The sequence below is a fragment of the Aspergillus chevalieri genome, chromosome 1, assembly GCF_016861735.1.
Source record: "Aspergillus chevalieri M1 DNA, chromosome 1, nearly complete sequence".
Lineage (NCBI taxonomy): Eukaryota > Fungi > Ascomycota > Eurotiomycetes > Eurotiales > Aspergillaceae > Aspergillus > Aspergillus chevalieri.
In genome coordinates, this window is record NC_057362.1 from 226,383 (window position 1) to 244,327 (window position 17,945).

General features: G+C 51.4%; 4 protein-coding genes across 4 annotated transcripts; 2 read left to right on the plus strand and 2 right to left on the minus strand.

Annotated features, from left to right (window-relative positions):
• Positions 1 to 1,661: 1,661 nt before the first annotated feature.
• ACHE_10076S (uncharacterized protein) lies at positions 1,662 to 3,067 on the plus strand (the record flags this gene model as incomplete). The annotated part of the gene is made up of 7 exons (XM_043282852.1): positions 1,662 to 1,707; positions 1,847 to 1,870; positions 1,933 to 2,049; positions 2,109 to 2,140; positions 2,195 to 2,312; positions 2,366 to 2,562; positions 2,627 to 3,067. The coding sequence occupies 7 exons, from the start codon at positions 1,662 to 1,664 to the stop codon at positions 3,065 to 3,067; spliced, it is 975 nt and encodes a 324-aa protein (XP_043131196.1).
• A 3,823-nt stretch (positions 3,068 to 6,890) lies between these two features.
• On the plus strand, positions 6,891 to 8,664 carry ACHE_10077S (putative APSES transcription factor Xbp1; the record flags this gene model as incomplete). The annotated part of the gene is made up of 4 exons (XM_043282963.1): positions 6,891 to 7,236; positions 7,295 to 7,419; positions 7,472 to 7,556; positions 7,616 to 8,664. 4 exons carry the CDS (start codon positions 6,891 to 6,893, stop codon positions 8,662 to 8,664), a joined length of 1,605 nt encoding a protein of 534 aa, XP_043131197.1.
• A 294-nt stretch (positions 8,665 to 8,958) lies between these two features.
• On the minus strand, positions 8,959 to 10,151 carry ACHE_10078A (uncharacterized protein; the record flags this gene model as incomplete). Its single annotated transcript, XM_043283074.1, has 2 exons — positions 8,959 to 9,282; positions 9,342 to 10,151. The coding sequence occupies 2 exons, from the start codon at positions 10,149 to 10,151 to the stop codon at positions 8,959 to 8,961; spliced, it is 1,134 nt and encodes a 377-aa protein (XP_043131198.1).
• A 1,116-nt stretch (positions 10,152 to 11,267) lies between these two features.
• On the minus strand, positions 11,268 to 16,770 carry TOP2 (DNA topoisomerase 2; the record flags this gene model as incomplete). Its single annotated transcript, XM_043283185.1, has 3 exons — positions 11,268 to 16,268; positions 16,322 to 16,636; positions 16,699 to 16,770. The coding sequence occupies 3 exons, from the start codon at positions 16,768 to 16,770 to the stop codon at positions 11,268 to 11,270; spliced, it is 5,388 nt and encodes a 1,795-aa protein (XP_043131199.1).
• Positions 16,771 to 17,945: the final 1,175 nt, after the last annotated feature.

Sequence of the window (17,945 nt, forward strand, 5' to 3'; positions counted from 1 at the left end):
TGGCGGCTCGACCCAGCAGCTGCAATAGCTCCCAAACACCTAGCAAGCCGTTATTTTCAACTGAAGTCAGGACATGCAGCCATAGGAACATACCTACATCGGATCCAGGTCCGGGAGGATGCAACCTGTGAGGGATGCGGTATATCAAGGGAGACAATACACCATCTTCTCTTTGAATGTCGGGAATGGCGACACCAACGAAACAGGCTCTACAAGGACCTGGAGACAGACGGAGTTATGAGGCCCACTACGGCAGAAGAATACCCACAAGGACGACTCCTAGGAGAGCCCAAAGCTACAAGGGCATTGCTACAACTCCTAGCCAGCGCCAGCATAGCTCTACCCCGGGCGCACCTACAGCAGACGGCAGAAAGGGCCCGAAGAGATGACGAATGGGGACTGGAAGCACTGGAAGAAGCAGTTAGAACAGGAGAGGGGTAGCAGGGAGGGTAGCCCAAGGCTGAGAGTCAGCCTAGGCCACACCCATCTTGCTCCAAAACACAAGGAGAGCACTGTGCTCAAAAGCCCTGCGCATACAGGCGGTCTGGGGCGAGGAAAAGGATCGGAAAGATTATAAAAGGGAGTGTTGTCCCGGCAACTTATAGGGACAAGAGACTGTAGAATAGCTGCTGGCCTCGAGTCCATGAATCATGGTCTATCATAGCTCTAGGGCTCGGTATGGACAATAAACTTGATTAAATAATAATAGCCAGTCAGAAGGGCCAAGGGGAGAACTGCAATTATTTCCGGACGTACAGTTGTTGCTGGGCACAATGCAAGCAGAATTCTTGCAAAGCTTGTACATCAATGGCTAGTTTATATTCATTACCTCCTGGGTGTTTTCTGGGTAGTCTCCGGGTTGTCGATATGGAGGTGTTCGTTATTCCGTCATTGTTTATGATTTTCCGCATTAGTGCAAGTGCCAGATAACCGAATGAGCTGTCAAAGAAAAGCCATTAGATATCAGCGCCGAGATTAACGACTGATAAGGCATGCCAGCTACTCTGTACAGAGTACTCCGTATGCCACAATAAGACTATGAAGCGGCAATGCAACATTCCAATACCGACCGTCGGTTATTGAATAGACCGAGGAATCATATGCATAGACTTCACAAACACACATAAACCTGTCTCAACAAGGCATTGATTCAGCTGAACTCATTATTAGAGCATCCTGATGTGCTCTTGTCCTCTGAGCCATGGTACTGTGGTGTACCAGAAGTAAATCACTGTGCGTGTCATTGGGCTGCTGCAAGATCAAATCGCGGACGTGTGCTGTAAGGGTCGTCAAGCTATAAAATTAAGATGTAAAATTAATATGCCAGAATATTCAGTGTACTCTGTAGAATAATTCAATGGTAATAGTAGCTGTGTCAATTGCAGAGTGAGCACGCGACAGCGGACGGATTGCATCACAAAAGTCACGGCGCCTCCCTAAGAGAACAATCTTCCTCCCTCTTTCCTCCTCTCCTCCTCTTCAGCCGCATCTCACTGCGTCCCAATCCTTTTCTTCTTTCCTTTTTTTTTTTTTCACTCTCTTCTTACGCTCTCTACTCTGTATTCACTTGTTGTTCTACTGCTTTTTCTAATCCTAATTTCACCGCCTTCGAGTTGGGCAGCTTCTCTTGTTTTTCTCCTGAACCTCCGCTCTCCGACATCATGACCAGCGCCGGTGACGTTAGCTATCCCAACCCCAACGGGAACAGTAAGGTATGTTCTCCTATATTGCAGGCTAGAGCTACATATGGATGTGCTGACTGGGGTTGTTTGAACCACAGTAAACCACGTTGTCCTAAACCCGACGTCCTCGCGAGTGAATGTGACACAGGCTGACTGAATCCAAGACGCGAAAGACATCTTTACCAACGGTACGAGATACAGATAAGGGACTCTGCTGTACGCGAAGCACTCTGACAAACCGTGGTTGTAGGGCCCATCATGGACAACATCAAGACCGAGGCATCCCGCGCCGGAAACGAGTTCCGTGACCTGAAGAACTCCAAAGTGACCCCCTCGAGCACTGCCTCCACCGGACAACCCTTGACCTGTACGTGATGGAAAGACACCGCTGCTGCAATGGCGTTGGCTAATCATCGCTCAACACAGACTACCACTCTCTGCTGTACAGCCTGTTGAGCGTAGGTGTTCACATGTGATCCGTGTCAACTACCGAGCTAAACCATGACATGCAGTGGGAGCAACCTCGCGCTACGGCCACCTCGTATATCAGTGTTATCACCTTCATCTTCGCCGCCCGTTACCTGCCTCTTCTCCGCTGGGTCTTCAAGTTGGCCTACGTCGCTTTGGGATGTACGTGGATGCCTTGTCATTGTGTGCTGGGTTCGGTTACTGATAGGGGTTAGTTACCGCGGCATTCGAGATTGGTGGTAGATTGGCTTTCGGTCAGGGTCTTTCGAGCTCGTTCCGTCCCCGCAAGTACTACACTGTCCCCAAGGAGACCATCGAAGCTGTCCTGGAAGACCTCGTGCAGCTCCTTGACTTTGGACTTCTCGAGTTCCAGCGTGTCCTATTCGTTGAGAACATCGCTCACACCGTTGCGGTATGCTTCTTTATCCGGGGTGTCCAGGACGATTTGACGATCTGACGATCTGACAATTTTGCAGGCCTTCTTCGGTGCTTTGAATGCCTACTGGTTGATCAAATTCCTTCCTTTCTGGGGCTTGTCTCTGATCGTCGTCACCATTGCTTACTTCGGCCCTCTCACCTACATGAACCATAGTGAAGTGATCGACGCTCACATCGAAGAAGCCCAGTCGATCGTCAACACCCATGCCAATCAGCTGAAGGACCTGGTCGAAGAGCGAGCGGCCCACGCGACAGGTATTGTCAAACAGTACTTGGATGACTACAGCAACAAGGCCTCGGATTTCATTACTCCCCGCCCGCGTTCCGCATCGCCCGAGTTGAGAAAGGTCTCTAGCCCTGTGATCAAGAAGGAGCCCAGCGCCGAGCCCGAACTTAAGCCATCCGCCTTCCCCGAAGCTCCGAAGGAAGAACCCGTGTACGAATCCATCGAACAGAGGGAGCCTCTCTTGGCAGCCTAGGTGGTACGCAATCTGCGAATTCATCAAAACTGTTAGTATTTGTTTGACAAATGATGGGAAATTGGGTGGTTCAATGGCAGTAGCATTGAGGTGGATCATGTGCGGTAGGTCAAGAATGTCCGAAGTGGTGCAACATTTCCCTTTACAGCAAACCTTTGCTATTGGTGAAGGAGGGACAGTGCTTGTATGATGGAAAAAAGGGCTTTTATTTCTTTTGTATTTTTTTCGTCTTCCCTTCTTGTTTCCCTTTGCTTTCGTCTCTAACTTTCTCGTGTGTATGTTTTACTTCCCCTTTGTTTATTGTTTTCTATGGGGCCTTTGTTATGTGTGGACTCTTTGCTTCTCTGTCTGTGTTTCTTATTCAAATGTCAGCCCTCGAACCCCTTTATGCAAAATGCCCGATTGGGTTTCCGAATGGCGGGGATAGTGCAGGAAAAAGCCAAAAGAATACAGAAGTTATTCTAAAGATGATACCAAAAAAGCAACAGTCCTGCTGTGAATACATGCTAAGCTCTAGAACTGCACCCGAATGGAGGCCGGGGAGGTCGCCGGGATGCTCGATTTGAGCCTCGGCCGGCACCATCAGGCTGTGCGAGCTTCGAGGCTGACACCCATTTCGCCGACGGCATCGTCGTAATCGCCAAGTGTCATCCAGCATCCCTTGCGGCACACAGCTGCGCATTCGTTAATCCCGATCTGTCTCCGGCGTGACCTCGGGTCCACCAGGTCGGATAGCGTGAAAACGTGTGTACTCGTGTGTTCCTGCGTCCAAGCAACATAATCGATAATGACACCCCTATTCCCCATGGGAGAGAGTCGTACAAGTGCTCCCAACTGTTTTAGGAACCCGACAAAGGGGCAAGGATAGATTCCTGTGTATTCGTACAAGTGATTATTAGCAGACGTCTTCTTCGGCTTAGTGTGGTCACTGTGCTCAGGGGTACCCATTGATAGAGTAATAAACGTACTGTAGCATCGGAATCGAAGCAAAAACTGCTCCGAGATATCTGTCCAGCATAAAATTGGGCGATGTTGTGCATAATGAATGCATGTCATGTATAGCTGACTAAGTATTTTATGTGTGGTACTAGTATTATCCTGGTAGATAACGACCTGAACCTGACCTGACCTCCCATCCATCCATGCCTCCCGATTGTCAAGTCCACCGGGCCGGAATGATTTGTTTCCGTTGTGGATGATGTTCCTCGAGAGGACTTTCTCGATTAACCTAAACAGGAATAGCTGGCCCTAATTAGAATGTCTCATGGTTTCTGCCAACTGGTGCTTCAGCCTACCCTCAGCATTCTCTCTTTGACTGGGCTGATTCTAGAGGCAAGCTAATATTAAAAAACAGAGAAAGTGAGATAGGCTTCTGTTTACCGCCTCAATTCACGATCGAAGGCATACCAAGGATGTCTCGGATACCGGGTTTCTCGCGCGCTTCTGGACGTCCGTCTGTCTCGATGTTGGCGCACTCTACCCGTCTGTCAACAAAGAATACTGCTTTTGCTTTCCTTACTCTAATTGAAATATGGTATTGCACGTTTTTGTGTCATTGCAGGATAGTCGCACTTTGAGCAACAGTATCACTTTTTACACGGACCGTTTTCTGTCCTTCCCTTTCACGACAGAATGCAGATTGCATTGCATCATCAAGAAATAAGAGAAAACGACGGTGTGCACCGGATGATTCAAGAGCCGACTGTCTTGGGAGATCCACATGACTTGCCCAGTCAAAAAAGAAATCATGGTTCAATCGCTGCACCAACGAACGTGTCGGACAGCTGCAGAGAAGCCTGTATGGAAGGTTCTTTCTTTGACGCTTTCGCACGTCTTGTTTCTTATTCTTCTACACAATCTGAATCTGTTTGTGTGATTTGGGGGGTTGGACATGTCAAAGAAGCAATCTATTGGGTAGTAGACATGAATCAATGGCTGTCTTCCTTGAAGAAAGGCAATAATGACCGCGTGAATTACAATACAGTCCAATGGAAAAGAACAGGCAATGATCTCTACTCTTTCTCTTTTGGGACTATGTAACGCTCATGCCGTTTGAAAGTCAAACTCAAGCCGGATGTTGTCCAACATGGATTGATGGATTGGGAAATGCTTCTATGCTATCATCGAACAAGGGGGGTTCCCCCCCCCCTCCCCGGCCGGGGTAACCGGAGTTCTCACAGGAAACTCTTCCGTCCCCGCTTCGTTATCGGAAGTGAATCGTCCCGTTGGTAGGAGTCAATCGCGGTTCCGTCATACCAAGAAACAGAGCGCCATGCAGGTTGCCGTGTCTAAGACCTTTTTGGAGCCTGCATGCCTGTATTCTTCGAACGAACAGGAGCAAGCGCCGTTGTTTCCGTTCCGTCCGCCTATTACATGCGTGCTCGGGGAAAAAGGGCTAATATGTTCCGGTCTAACAGCTGGTGCTACTATGATCGAGTTTAGAGGGGGTGTTACGGAAAATCCATACCCAAATGAGAAAGCGAAGACGAGTAAGCGGTGGAAAAACGTGGTAACTGCTAGGAGAGAAAAAGATTTTTCGAAAAAAAAAAAGTCAAGGTCATGGTCACAGGATACAACGATAGCTTGCGATACCGCGCCAATGCCTGTCGATTCCGACACCCATGCGCCCACAGCCTTTGGGACTTGCACTTGCATCTGCCAAACTGATTACTGCATTTGTTTGCATCTGCGGGCCGTGGATCAGCTGAATCAGAATCCGACTTTCGAGCCATGCAAGGCTCCACATGTTTGTAAATGCATACAAAGGTCCCTAAGACGTGATCTACCATGTCTCTGAAAAGACACAGTGTTGTATTCAGGTCGTGGGTATCTGCAGATGACACAGTGCAACACAATTGGGGACCTCGAAGTTAAGGCAATGGGTGGCTCGTCCCGTCATCTATTGAGGGGGAGACGATAACGGTGATGATGACCAGCCTTTCGGTTCCGCATGCACATGGTTTGGAGGAATCTGTCACAAAAACCGGTATTGTCGAACATTGATTGAGTTTTGATTAACCGAATAAACTCCCGGCCGGGCCAAAGTAGGGCAAGGACTCGTTTTGATTTTCAGGAACCTCGTGATGTCTCGTTTGGTTCAAGGACCGATTACCGGTGAGATGAGGTTGGGCTTTCTCGTTCAAGACATTTGCACTTTTGCATTTAGCACATCCTGGTCGTCTCCAACCAGACGGGCTTGATGATTCACCGCAACCCTGTCAGTGCATTGCCTCGAAGAAACTCTGCATTCTGGGTGGCGTTTCCTTTCTGCAAATGGACATTGGACAAACGAAGTACCACCGTCTTTTTTATTTTTATTTTTTCCCTGTCAGATACTATCACAGATCCACTTTTTGAGGAGAAAATCTGTTGCCCCGTGCAGGACATCCTAGAATCCTACCCTGACAAAGGCGAGAACACAGCCTGGAGTGACTACCCCCAGCACACTATGAAACGGTAATAATTACTGTCCTGTCTTTTTGGTATATTTACAGTCCCGGTGACTTCTCAGTCTTGGTACGAAGTACATATCTCGTTTTCTCCCTGCAGTTTTCCTTCTAGATCTTTTTATCTCTCATCTGTTCGTCTTGTTCGTCTTGTCTTGTTCATCGTTGTTTTTAGTCTTCTTTGACGCTTTGTTTTGTCTCTGGTTTCCTGTTCTTCTGGAAAAGTCTTCTTTCTCGTCCTGTTTTAGGAGTTAAAACGGCATCGTCGTGGTCTCTCTCTACGTCCCTGCGGTTTCCCTCATTCCATCTTACCACCTCATCTTACCCTTCCTCTCGCTGAAGTCCATCGTCATCGTCCCTTCTCAACCTATACCACCATGTCAACAATCCAGTCCCTCCTAAACCCCCTCCCAGACCAACAATTTCCCTTCACCTTACCCAGCCCCTCCCTCCCAACACCCCGAAAACCCAAACCCGACGCAGCACCTACCCACAGCCACAAAAAGCAAAAGTCCAAAGGCCTCCCACGCAAAAAGGGCCCTATTCGCGGCGAACTACGGTATCCGCCCTACGAGGAGCGCGATGACGGGTTGGCGAGTATCCATCGAGAGTTTCGGATGGAGCCTATGGGTGGTGGTAATATTAGAGAGAGGCCTTGGCATGTGCCATACAATAGTGATAAGAAAACGTTTCAGCATTTGACGGGGAGGGATTCGCTTGAGGGTGAGTTTTTTGTGCTCTGGTTTGGCAGTGTGGTGTGTGTATGTGCTGATTGTGATAGTGTTTTACTACCAGTTCAAGTTACCTGGACAGGCTGAGAGTGAGGAGCCGTGGTGGGTGATGTGGGACTACAATATCGGGCTTGTTAGGATGACGCACCTGTTCAAGAGCAACGGGCACTCAAAGGTATGCCATCTCCCCCATCTCCCCATCTAACGACCTATAGTAACAATCACAGACAACAATAGGCAAAGCCATGAAAGCAAACCCAGGCCTCCCGGAGATATCCCACAGCATCACCGGCGGCGCAACCGAAGCACAAGGTACCTAACCTCTTTCTCCACCCTCACACTCAACACTCAATACTAACAAAACAAAAAAGGATACTGGGTCCCCTTCGACGCCGCCAAAGCCCTAGCAGCAACATTCTGCTATAAAATCCGACACGTCCTCGTCCCACTCTTCGGCCCTGACTTCCCATCCCTCTGCATCCACCCGCACGACCGCACCCGCTTCAACCGCATGGTCATCGACCGCTCTGTTATCCAACGAGCCACGCAGACAGCGAACTACTACCGCAGTTTGGAGCTTCGCTCGTCACCATTCAGCACCAGCACCAACCACACCCCCAGTCCTAACCTCCGACCCACCTCTTCGTCCGGGAGTAGTTTCGTCGCGAGGAAGAAGGCCATTCCAAGGTCCAGGAAACATGCTAGCAGTCTTAGTTCGTCTACGACTGGGACGGTGATTAGTGGGTATAGCAGCGGGTATGGCTCTGGTGTTGATGAGTACTCGGACGTGTATTGCGTGTCGCCGGTGAGCATCGGCTCGTATCGGGGTGGGAATACGTTTACGCCGGTGAATACGCCAAGGAGTGCGGATGTTTACACTTCTTCTAATGTTGGCATCGGCACCACTACTAATACAGGTGCTGCTATCCCCACACCACAAGAAGTTCTCGCCTCCATCACCGCAAAAACCACCACAAACACAAGCACCATCGACGAAGACTCCACGGCCACAGCTACCAGTCCCAGCGCCAGCACAACCGACGAAGAAACCTCCTCAACCGCGTACTCCGAAATCAGCAGCTCGTGGAGCGACTATTCCTTCGTCGACATCGACAAAGACGACCGCGAGTACAGCGATAGTCCGGCCAATGAACCGCTGCGTACGAACCGGAAACGAAAGGCCGAGGGCAGCGGCAATGGTAACCGTGGCGCGCTGCTAGTGAAGGAAGTCAAGGCTGCTCATGCGCTGCTTAGTTTACATATGCAGGATGCGAGTGGGAGTGAGTATGAGGGCGAGAGTGATGGTGATGAGGACGTGTCGGTGCCGCCGGCGTCGTCGTTGGTGGGCGTTTATCAGCAGCAGCAACAACAGATATACAGTCAGAGACAGAGTCGGAAAAGAAGGCGGGCGTCTGCTTAGTTGCGTAGTTGCCTGGCCTTCGGTGATGTTGACCGTTAAGAATAATGTGTTATGGTTATGCTTATGTTGTAATGATTGATTATATGAGTGATAGAGGCGTTGTTGGCTTTGTTTTGGATCATCTCGGTATTAGTTAGTCTAGTCTAATTACATTAGGTTTATATCTATCGTGTCTAGTCTATGCTTTTTCCCCGTACCCAATCTCCAGTCAACCCTCCCCTCAATACTCACCACCATACACTATCCTCCGCACTCTGCCCTCTGCATGGAGTGCCGAGCCCAGCCAAAATGGGATCATTGATTAACAGCATACCGACTCCACCCCCGAATAACATGCCCCCACCTATAGAAAACATACGGCACAACCGTCATAACCGCACTAATACACCCCAGAATCGTAAGTGTATAATGAACCCCCATATTCTTATAAAACGGCACACCGACAACCGTCATCCCGCCCGCCGCCGCGTACCGCGATACAGTCATGAAGCCCAGCGCTGAGGCAGCGTAGATATCGTAGCTGTCGATGACATACATGTAAGAGGAGATGAAGACGGTGATCGTGCCAAAGCCGAAAACGGCACTGGCGATTATGGGGGACCAGATTGAGATGTTGCTCTGCGCTTATCAGTATTTTGAGTTATAGGGAGAAAAGGGTAAAGGCGGGGAGGGCATACATAGTCCGTCCAACCCATCCAAAACAACCCAATAGGAATAAACGGCGCCCCCATCATAGCAAACCAAAGCCTATTCTCCGGCCTCGTATGAACCTTCTTCTTCCCGTCTGCGCCAGGCTCTGCCTCCGCAGCAGCACGCTGAAACTCACGCTTCGTCCACCGATATACCAACGGCACAAGCAGCCCAACCAGCATAATTCCGCAATACATTGCGACCCAGACGATGTTCGTCAGTCCCTGTGAGAGACCATGCACATCGGTGTAGATATATTCATACCCATCGAAGAAAGTAAACAGCACGATATAAATAATTGTCATATACAGCGATATCAGCAGGATAATAGGCTCGTGCATGGTGAGTTCGAACTGTCGGAAACAAGCACCCGCCATGCGCGTGACCAGCGCTGTTTTCTCAAGCTCCATCGCCGCGCGGAAGCGCCTATCGCCCGTCCGCATGCGCAGCTGGTGAGCCTTCCACTTCAGTAAAAGCGGAGAATACGTCTCGGGCTGGAAGAGGATGACCGTCGCCATTACCAGCCCCGACGCAATGAGGATAATCCAGCTCGTCCACCGCCACGACAAAACACCCTGTCCCATCCACGATGCAATCACGGGGCCCAGCACAGGGCCCCCGAAGGAGAGGATGGCGTACATAGGGAACAAAAGCGTTTTCTCCAGCGGATTCCATAAATCGGCAACCGTACCCCCCGCACAAGTCAGGGGTGGACAACCGAATATCCCCGCCAGAAACCTGAACGCGAGTTGTGCACCGATATTCGGCGCCAGCCCAGACGCCATGATCCATATCATGAATAACGTAAGAGAGCCAGCATACACGGCATTCCGTCCAAGAACCTCAGACAACGGTCCCGAAACCAGCGATCCCGCTGCGAAACCTAGTAGATAAATCCCCGTGGCCAGCGAAGCAACGACATCGCTGACCCCAAACGCAGCTGCGTTCTGCGGTAAGACCCCCGACTCAATCGATGATGCCGCGCCGACGACGAACGCTAGTGCTGTTACGTTGAGTGTCGCCGCGAGTCGCGAAGCGAGGGTGTAGTTCTGCGGACTGAGCGTGTCGTGTTCGTCGGTCCAGGTTACTAGATATATCGTGCCGGAGTCGGTGTGCTGGCATTGGATGCCTGGGGGCAGGTTTGAGAACTCGCGCTTTGTGTCTGTCTCCGGTTGTTCTGCGGCTTGGTGAGGTTGTCCCTGCTCTTGAGGCGAGTTGGGGAGATGCGCTAGTTCGGGATAGTCGTCGAGTTGCTTCTACACGGCTTGGCCTATGCGCCGGTATTGGAGGTAGGCCTGCATTGCGTCCACGGCATCTGAATGAGCTGCAAGACAAGATAGACTGACTGACGGCAGACAAGAAGAAGAAAAGAAGGAATAAAAACTGGATCAGATTCTGAGCTGATTAATGGATATGGGTACCCGGCGCCGACTCGGACGAGATCTTTATCTCGGTGGGCCGAGCCCTGGTTTTTGTTATCAGGTTTAAACGGGTTTGAACTCTGAAAAAGCTTGTCTGATCTCTATTCTCCGTTGCTCTCGTTGACAGCTCCGAGTACATCGCCGACATTTCCGCTGTCTTTCGCTCTACTCTGTAAACTGCAAATAGACTAGTTGTCAGCATGGTGTAGCCCAGCAATAGCAAACGACAAACAAGCGCAAATGCAAATAAGAAAGCAAACGCCGACTCGGCTCGGACTTCTGGCCGATTCGGATCGGAGTTCGAAGTTCGGGCACGGGATAGCTATCTCCGAGATAAGACCGGAGTAGGGCAACTACTCCGAGGTATAGAATGTGAACAGATCAATGAACAAATCCGACGGACAGGGTACTTGTAAGTAGATACAGCAAATGATTAAATACAGACAAAGGAAACCATAATATGATAGTAAATAACATAAAGAAGGTCAAACACTACTCGCTATCTTCATCAAAATCGTCGCCCGAATCTCCGTCCCCTTCCTCATCGCTAAACGGGTCAACCGCATACGACTTCTTCGTAGCTGCTGTACGTCGCGAAGGTCGAGCGGCCGGCTTGCGCACAGGTGCCTCGTCTTCCTCCGATTCGTCGTCACCCTTGTTGGCCATCGGCGAGTCCAGAATGTCATTGGCCATAGCATCAATGTCGTCGTCCGAGTCGTCCGCCAGCTGCTTCTTCTTGGTGGTCTTGGCTTGCTTGGCTTGGTAGGCTTTGGCTGCAGGAGACATTGTCGTCTGCTTTGTTGCGGACGCCTTCGTAGCAGCGGTAGTAGCGTCCTTCTTCGGCCGGCCACGAGCCTTGGGAGCAGCAGCAGCCTTACCCTTAGCGGCCCCTCTGCCCTTGGGCGCAGGCTTCACGGGCTCCTCCTCGTCTTCCTCATCATCATCCTCGAGCTTGGATGACTCCTTGGGCTTGACCTGGATCGACCGGCGAGGCGAGTTCTGAGGCACCAACTTGCTGTAGTCCGTCTCATCGGCATCAAACTCGGAGGACAGTCGTCTGGGCGACGATTTCGCAGGCAAGCCCTTTAGACCGGAGCTGCTCGTCGGACGAGACCGCTCGGAGAAGAACTGACGAGAGTCGTCGCCCGCTTTATCTCCGATGCCCTTGACCATGTTGCTGACATCGCCAAGCATGTCATCTCCGAAGTCACTGTCCGAGTCATCTAGACCCGCGTACTTGACCGGCTTGCGGGCTGCTCGGCTGGGCTTGGGCTGAGTCTTGGAGGCTTCGGATTTGGTGATCTGCGCGAAATCATCGTCATCCAAGAAGTCGTCATCATCATCCTTCGGCTTGGGTTTGGCCTTGGATGCCGCGCGACCCTTCTTTGGCGGCTCTTCTACCTCAAAGACATCGTCCTCGTCCTCGTCCTCGTCCTCATCATCTTTCGGCTTGGGCTTCGCCTTTGCTGCGGCTCGACCCTTCTTAGGACGCTCCTCCACCTCGAAGACATCGTCGTCATCACTGGCCGCCTTTTTGGCCTTGGTCTTGGGCTGTGCCTTGGACGCAGCCGCACCCCGGCCCTTCTTGGGAGGAGCTTCTTCGGGCGCATCGACAAAGTCGTCGTCCTCATCCTCATCCTCGTCCTTAGGAGACTTGGACGCAGACTTGGAAGCTCCGCGACCCTTACTCGCCACCACCGGCTCATCATCCATGTCCTCATCCTCATCCTTGGGCTCTGGCTCCGGCTCCGGCTCTGGCGCTGGCGCCGGCTTGGCCTTGGGCGCTCCACGGCTCTTCTTGGGCATTACCTCCATGGCAAAGTCGTCATCGGAGCCCTCGTCATCAGACTTCGGAGCAGGGGAAGGCTTGGCCGCCGGCTTCTGCAAATAGCTTAGCAGACCTCCCTTCGGTTCGGTCTTCTTAGCAGCCGCAGACTTCTTGGACTTGGGCGCAGCAAAGTCTTCATCGTCGGGATCATCGCCAAGGGCCGCCTTGCGCTTTCTGGCGGGAGCACGACCACCGGTCATGAGCTTCATCGATGTGCGACGGCCCATACCAGAGATCTTACGCTGGCGGCGGTCTGCGTCCTCGAGCTGGAAGCGCCACTCGTTGATGAAGTCGTCCAGGTCTCGCTTCCAGATATCCTCCTTGGACAGTTTGATCAAGTCATCAATCTCCATCTCCTTTTCGCCAATCTGCTTACGCAGTTTGTCAACGCGTTCCTGGGTCAAGGACCAGATAGCCATGCCCAACAGATAGTCGTAGGCGTTGGAGGCGACTTCAACGTCTCCCGCGTCCTCTTCTTCTTCTTCCTCCTCAACCACAGGCTCTGCCTCACCAGCCTTGACCGCCTCCGCAACCTTGGGGAAAGGCTTGAATCCACGACTCTTCAGCTCACCGATGAGGACGTTCTTCTTCTTCTTCGAGACGACTAGTTCACCGTCGATGATCATTTGGACAAAACGCGCTTGGTTGGTGAGCTTGTCCAGCTCCCTCTGCATCTCGTTGAGCTGGTACTGCTTGCGACGCTCGTAGTACTTGAGACGGATGGTGTAGAACTCCTTGAGAATGTCATCAACCGTGGCGTACTTGGTGATTCGGCCCTCTGGGTCGAAAGCGACCAGGTTGGTCGTCGCGAGGGTCTTCGAGAGCTTGAACTTGTCTTCCAAGCCCTGGTTCACGGCGGCCTGCAAGTTCTTCTCGTCCATCTGGATGACAAAGTGGACCTTGGTGTGCGTATTGTAGTCCTTGTAGTCCTTGATGAACGATGGGGTCTTGTCGCCCTTGATAATTTCCTCCAGCTTGTCCTTGAAGTCCTGAGTCCAGGTACGGATTGGCAGTTCAGTGATCTCGACCTCCTTGTCTCCGGTCTCCTTGATGACACCGCTGAACTTGTACCGGTCCCCGCCAAGCGGAGTAACTTCACCGTTGAAGCCCTTGAACCAAGGAATCATGGGCTTAATTTCGTCACCATCGAGCATCCGCCTCAGGTTCTCGACCACGTCCTCGGGGTTGTAGTTCGGAATGTTGGAACTCCAACCGGTACCGATACCGTCTGAACCGTTGATCAAAATCATGGGAACGACCGGCATGTAGATCTCAGGTTCAATCTTCGCACCATCATCCTCGTTATACGTAAGCAGCGGCTCGTCGTGCGCATGGAAGATGCGCCGGGCGAAAGGCGACAGGCGAGTGTAAATGTAACGAGCGCTGGCGGCGTCCGAACCACCCTGCAATCGACTACCGAAGTTTCCACTGGGTTCCAAGGTGTTGATGTTGTTCGAACCGACAAAGTCCTGGGCAAGGCCGACAATTGTCTGCTGCAATGAGGCATCACCGTGATGGTAGGCGGTCATACCCGAAACGTGACCCGCCAATTCGACGACCTTCATATCCTTCTTAAGGTTGCGCCGAAAACAGGTATACAGGACCTTACGCTGGCCAGGCTTCAGACCATCCACAACCGAGGGGATGGACCGAATGTTATCCGCCATACTGAACAGAATCAACTCCTTGTTGATGAAGTCCGTGTAGGTGATCTTGGCGACAGAGTGGTCAAGGTAGGTACCCGGACGGAATTGGCGCAGCCATTCCTTACGCTCATCAGCCTTCTTCTTCGAGAAGGCCAACTCAATGAGCCCAGCCTCGTGATCTTGCATGGTGTGAAATTCCTTCAGGTGACGATCCAGGTCGCGGAAGTAGACCTGAGCATCCTCCGTGCTGCTAGTACCCAGACCCTTGTAGTACTTGTGCTCCCAGCCGCGCTCGTGGCCATGCTCTTCCTTCCAAGTCTCATATTCGGGCATGGTGAAGAAGGAGCGCTGCTTAGTAGGGTTCTTGGGGTCTCCCTTCCAGACCTTGACAATGGGAGTGATAAATTCAATCAAGAATTCCGGAATCTTCAGCAAGCTAGGGAACTGTGCCTGAAGGAAGTTGATGAGCAGACCCTTGATGTGACTTCCATCATGATCCTGATCGGTCATGATCATCAGGTGACCGTAACGAAGACTGCGGGTATCGGTGTACTCCTTCTTGTGCTGCAGGCCGATGAAGTTCTTGATGTTCTGGATTTCCGCGTTCTTCGAAATCTGGTCGAACGATGCATCACGGACGTTGAGCAGCTTTCCACGCAGGGGGAAAACACCGAACAGATCCGGACCGACAACGGCACGTCCAGCCATGGCCAAACCCTTGGCTGACTCACCTTCGGTAAGGATGAGCGTGCAGTGATGACCGTCCTTGGTGCCGGCCTTGTTGGCATCGACCAGTTTGGGGTTGTTGATGCGGGAACGGCGACCGCCATCGCTCTTTTTCAGCATCTGATCCGCCTTTTGCTCGGCGAAGTGCAGGATGTTGGACATGACTTCGGTTCTGAGGATCTTCTTGTAGAAATCTTCCTCGAGAGGGCACTTGCTGCCAAATTGCGACGTCTTGGTGGTGAGCTGTTCCTTGGTCTGCGAGTTGAAGGACGGGTTGACGATCAATGCGTTGACAAAGATAAAGATGTGGTTCCGGATCTGGGCAGTCTTGAGCGTGGCACCCTTCTTGTTCTTTTTCTTAACCTCGTCGGCCAACCGGTTACAGATCTGGTCCGCGATGTAGTTTACATGGGTTCCACCCGATGTCGTGGCAATGGAGTTCACAAAGGAGACCTGCTGGAAGGCGCCATCTGACACGGCGAAACCAATCTCCCAGCGCGGGTCGGGGTTGCAAGTGATGATCTCGTCCTTGGATCCGGGGCCATCGTCACCACGTTCTCTGCGAATAGCCTTGGTGAACATTTCCATGTACTTCTTGAAACTGCGGACCGGGATACGGCTGCCATTCAACTTGACAGCGACCTTGGAAGTTCCCGCCAAGTCATAAACACGACGCATGACAAGGGCCTCAAAGTCGTCGTCCATGCCCTCCATGCCGAATTTGGGGTAATCGGGCTTGAAGGTGACCTTGGTGTAGTCCTCGCCCTTGGAGGCGTCTGTGATTTTGGCCTTGCCCATTTTGGTCATATTGGCCGTCCAAGTCTGCTTGTACTTCTTTTTTTGACGCGAATCCTGCGTTTCGACGGTGAATTCGGTGGAGAAGACGTTGCAAAGCTTGGCACCAAAACCGTTACGACCACCGGTCACTTTCTGTTGGGTATCATCGTAGTTGGAGGAGGTGAGCAGGTGACCGAAGATCAGTTCGGGGATGTAGATTCCTTCCTTGGAGTGCATTTCGATGGGGATACCACGACCGTTGTTCCAGACACTGATCTCGCCGGATTCACGGCTGACGGTAACGCGAATTTCATCCATGCCCTTGTCGTTTTGTTTGTTATCGGCGGCGTTGACGACGATTTCGTCAAAGATCTTATAAAGACCCGGCACGAACGAGACCTCTCGGTATTCCATTCCCTCGGACGCGGTGCTGTATACCCACATGTGCTGCGTAGTGCGTTCGACGGACCCGATGTATGTATCCGGACGTTTGATGATATGTTCTAATTGTGTAAGCTGCAGATTATTAGCCATGCAACTTGACGAGCCTCAAGGAACAGAAAACTCACTTTCTGGTACTTCTCTGATACGTTCTGGTCCTTGGGGGCGTCTTCATTGCCAATCGATTCATTCTCAACGTCAGCAAGCGGCTTGGAGCCACCCTTTTTCGCAGCAGGGGCTTTCTTCGCCTTTTTGGGAGGAGTTTGCGACATGGCAGAGTCGTCATCGTCGGAGGGCAGGCCGTCAGAGATCCCGTCGTCGCTGTCTGGCTTGGCACGCTTTTTCGAGGCTGTCGGCTTGGCGGCTGGTTTCTTTCCGGTGAGGGTGGACTGTGTCATTTTCTTTGCAGGGGCCTTCTTGGGAGCGGCCTTGGCCTTGGGTTTCTAGACGCGACAACATCAGTACATGGCAGCGATTCACATGGTTTCCTAATGCCTAAACTTACCGGCGCAGGCTCAAAGTCAGATCCTTCTTCATCATTCATGATGGAATCATCGAACACGGAGTCGTCATCCATGGTGAAGGATGGTTTCTAGGAAGGGAAAGACGGAGGGGTGGTGAGGAGATCGTAGGAAAAGCGAATGATAGAGAATAAGGGGATCAAGAGCTGTATGGTTAGTACCGTTCCGATGCGTTAGAAGACACAAGCAACGCTCCACATGCTCAGCAGCAGAGCGAGCAGAGCTAAAGCAACGAAGGAACTGGCGGATGATAGACCAATTCCTCACAGCGCGGCTGTGGATGTTGATTGTTGATCGCCTTGGGCTGCGACGCGCCTCGAAAATTGCGGGCAAGCCAGGCGGGGCCATGTTGTTCCGGGCCGCAGTGGCGCTTATTGGCCGGATGGGGAAATCTCCAAACAGAGTGGCCCGAAAGGGAAGGTGTTATCAAAACACATAGAGATAAAGTGACTGTGTTCAGTTATTATGCGGGATTGTACTTGTATTTACAGAGTGCTGATAAGGCTACAAAGTATCTGTAAGGGTAATGCACATTAATTGTGCCAAATATACTCCGTACTACGTCTGGGATCAGTCGAGACCGACGCGAGTCAGGATATATATCCAATGTTATGGACGCCCAGAACCCGTCTACCATTCACTTTGTAATTCTACATGATGTACGGATGGAGCAGGCTCGCTAGTATTCACTACTTTCAACACTACTATTTTAACCGATCTACTCGTATGTTCTACATAGTACAGTAACGATACTTCTGACCGTTGGCGATTTTTCTAGAACCCGTTACCCACAGTCTCGTGACTTGACCTGTAACCACCAATTAATGCACGGAAATAGATGGGCCAATGGGCGCCAATAACCGATAGTACTAATCTCGTTGAAACTGTCCAAGTTACGGTGTGAATAGCGATAGTCCAGGCTGGTATTTGTACATAAAGTAGTCGAGACGCGGCGGAGAATATCCGCCTTGGCTCCCCCTGATCAGAACCAGACAACCCGGTGGATCGACGTCTTCCGTATCCGTTCTGTGTATGGAGATGAGTCCAGGGTACAGCCAAGTACTACTTGGACAGGAGTGCGAGTAGTCTGTATGGACTATATATGTTGGTAGTAGTTCAATGCTCAGGGATAACGGTAATTACACCATGTACAACAGTAGAGTGAATGCACAGGCCGGCATTATTGACAGGATCGTCGGATTCTCGACTAGTAATTATTAGGAGTCCCCAT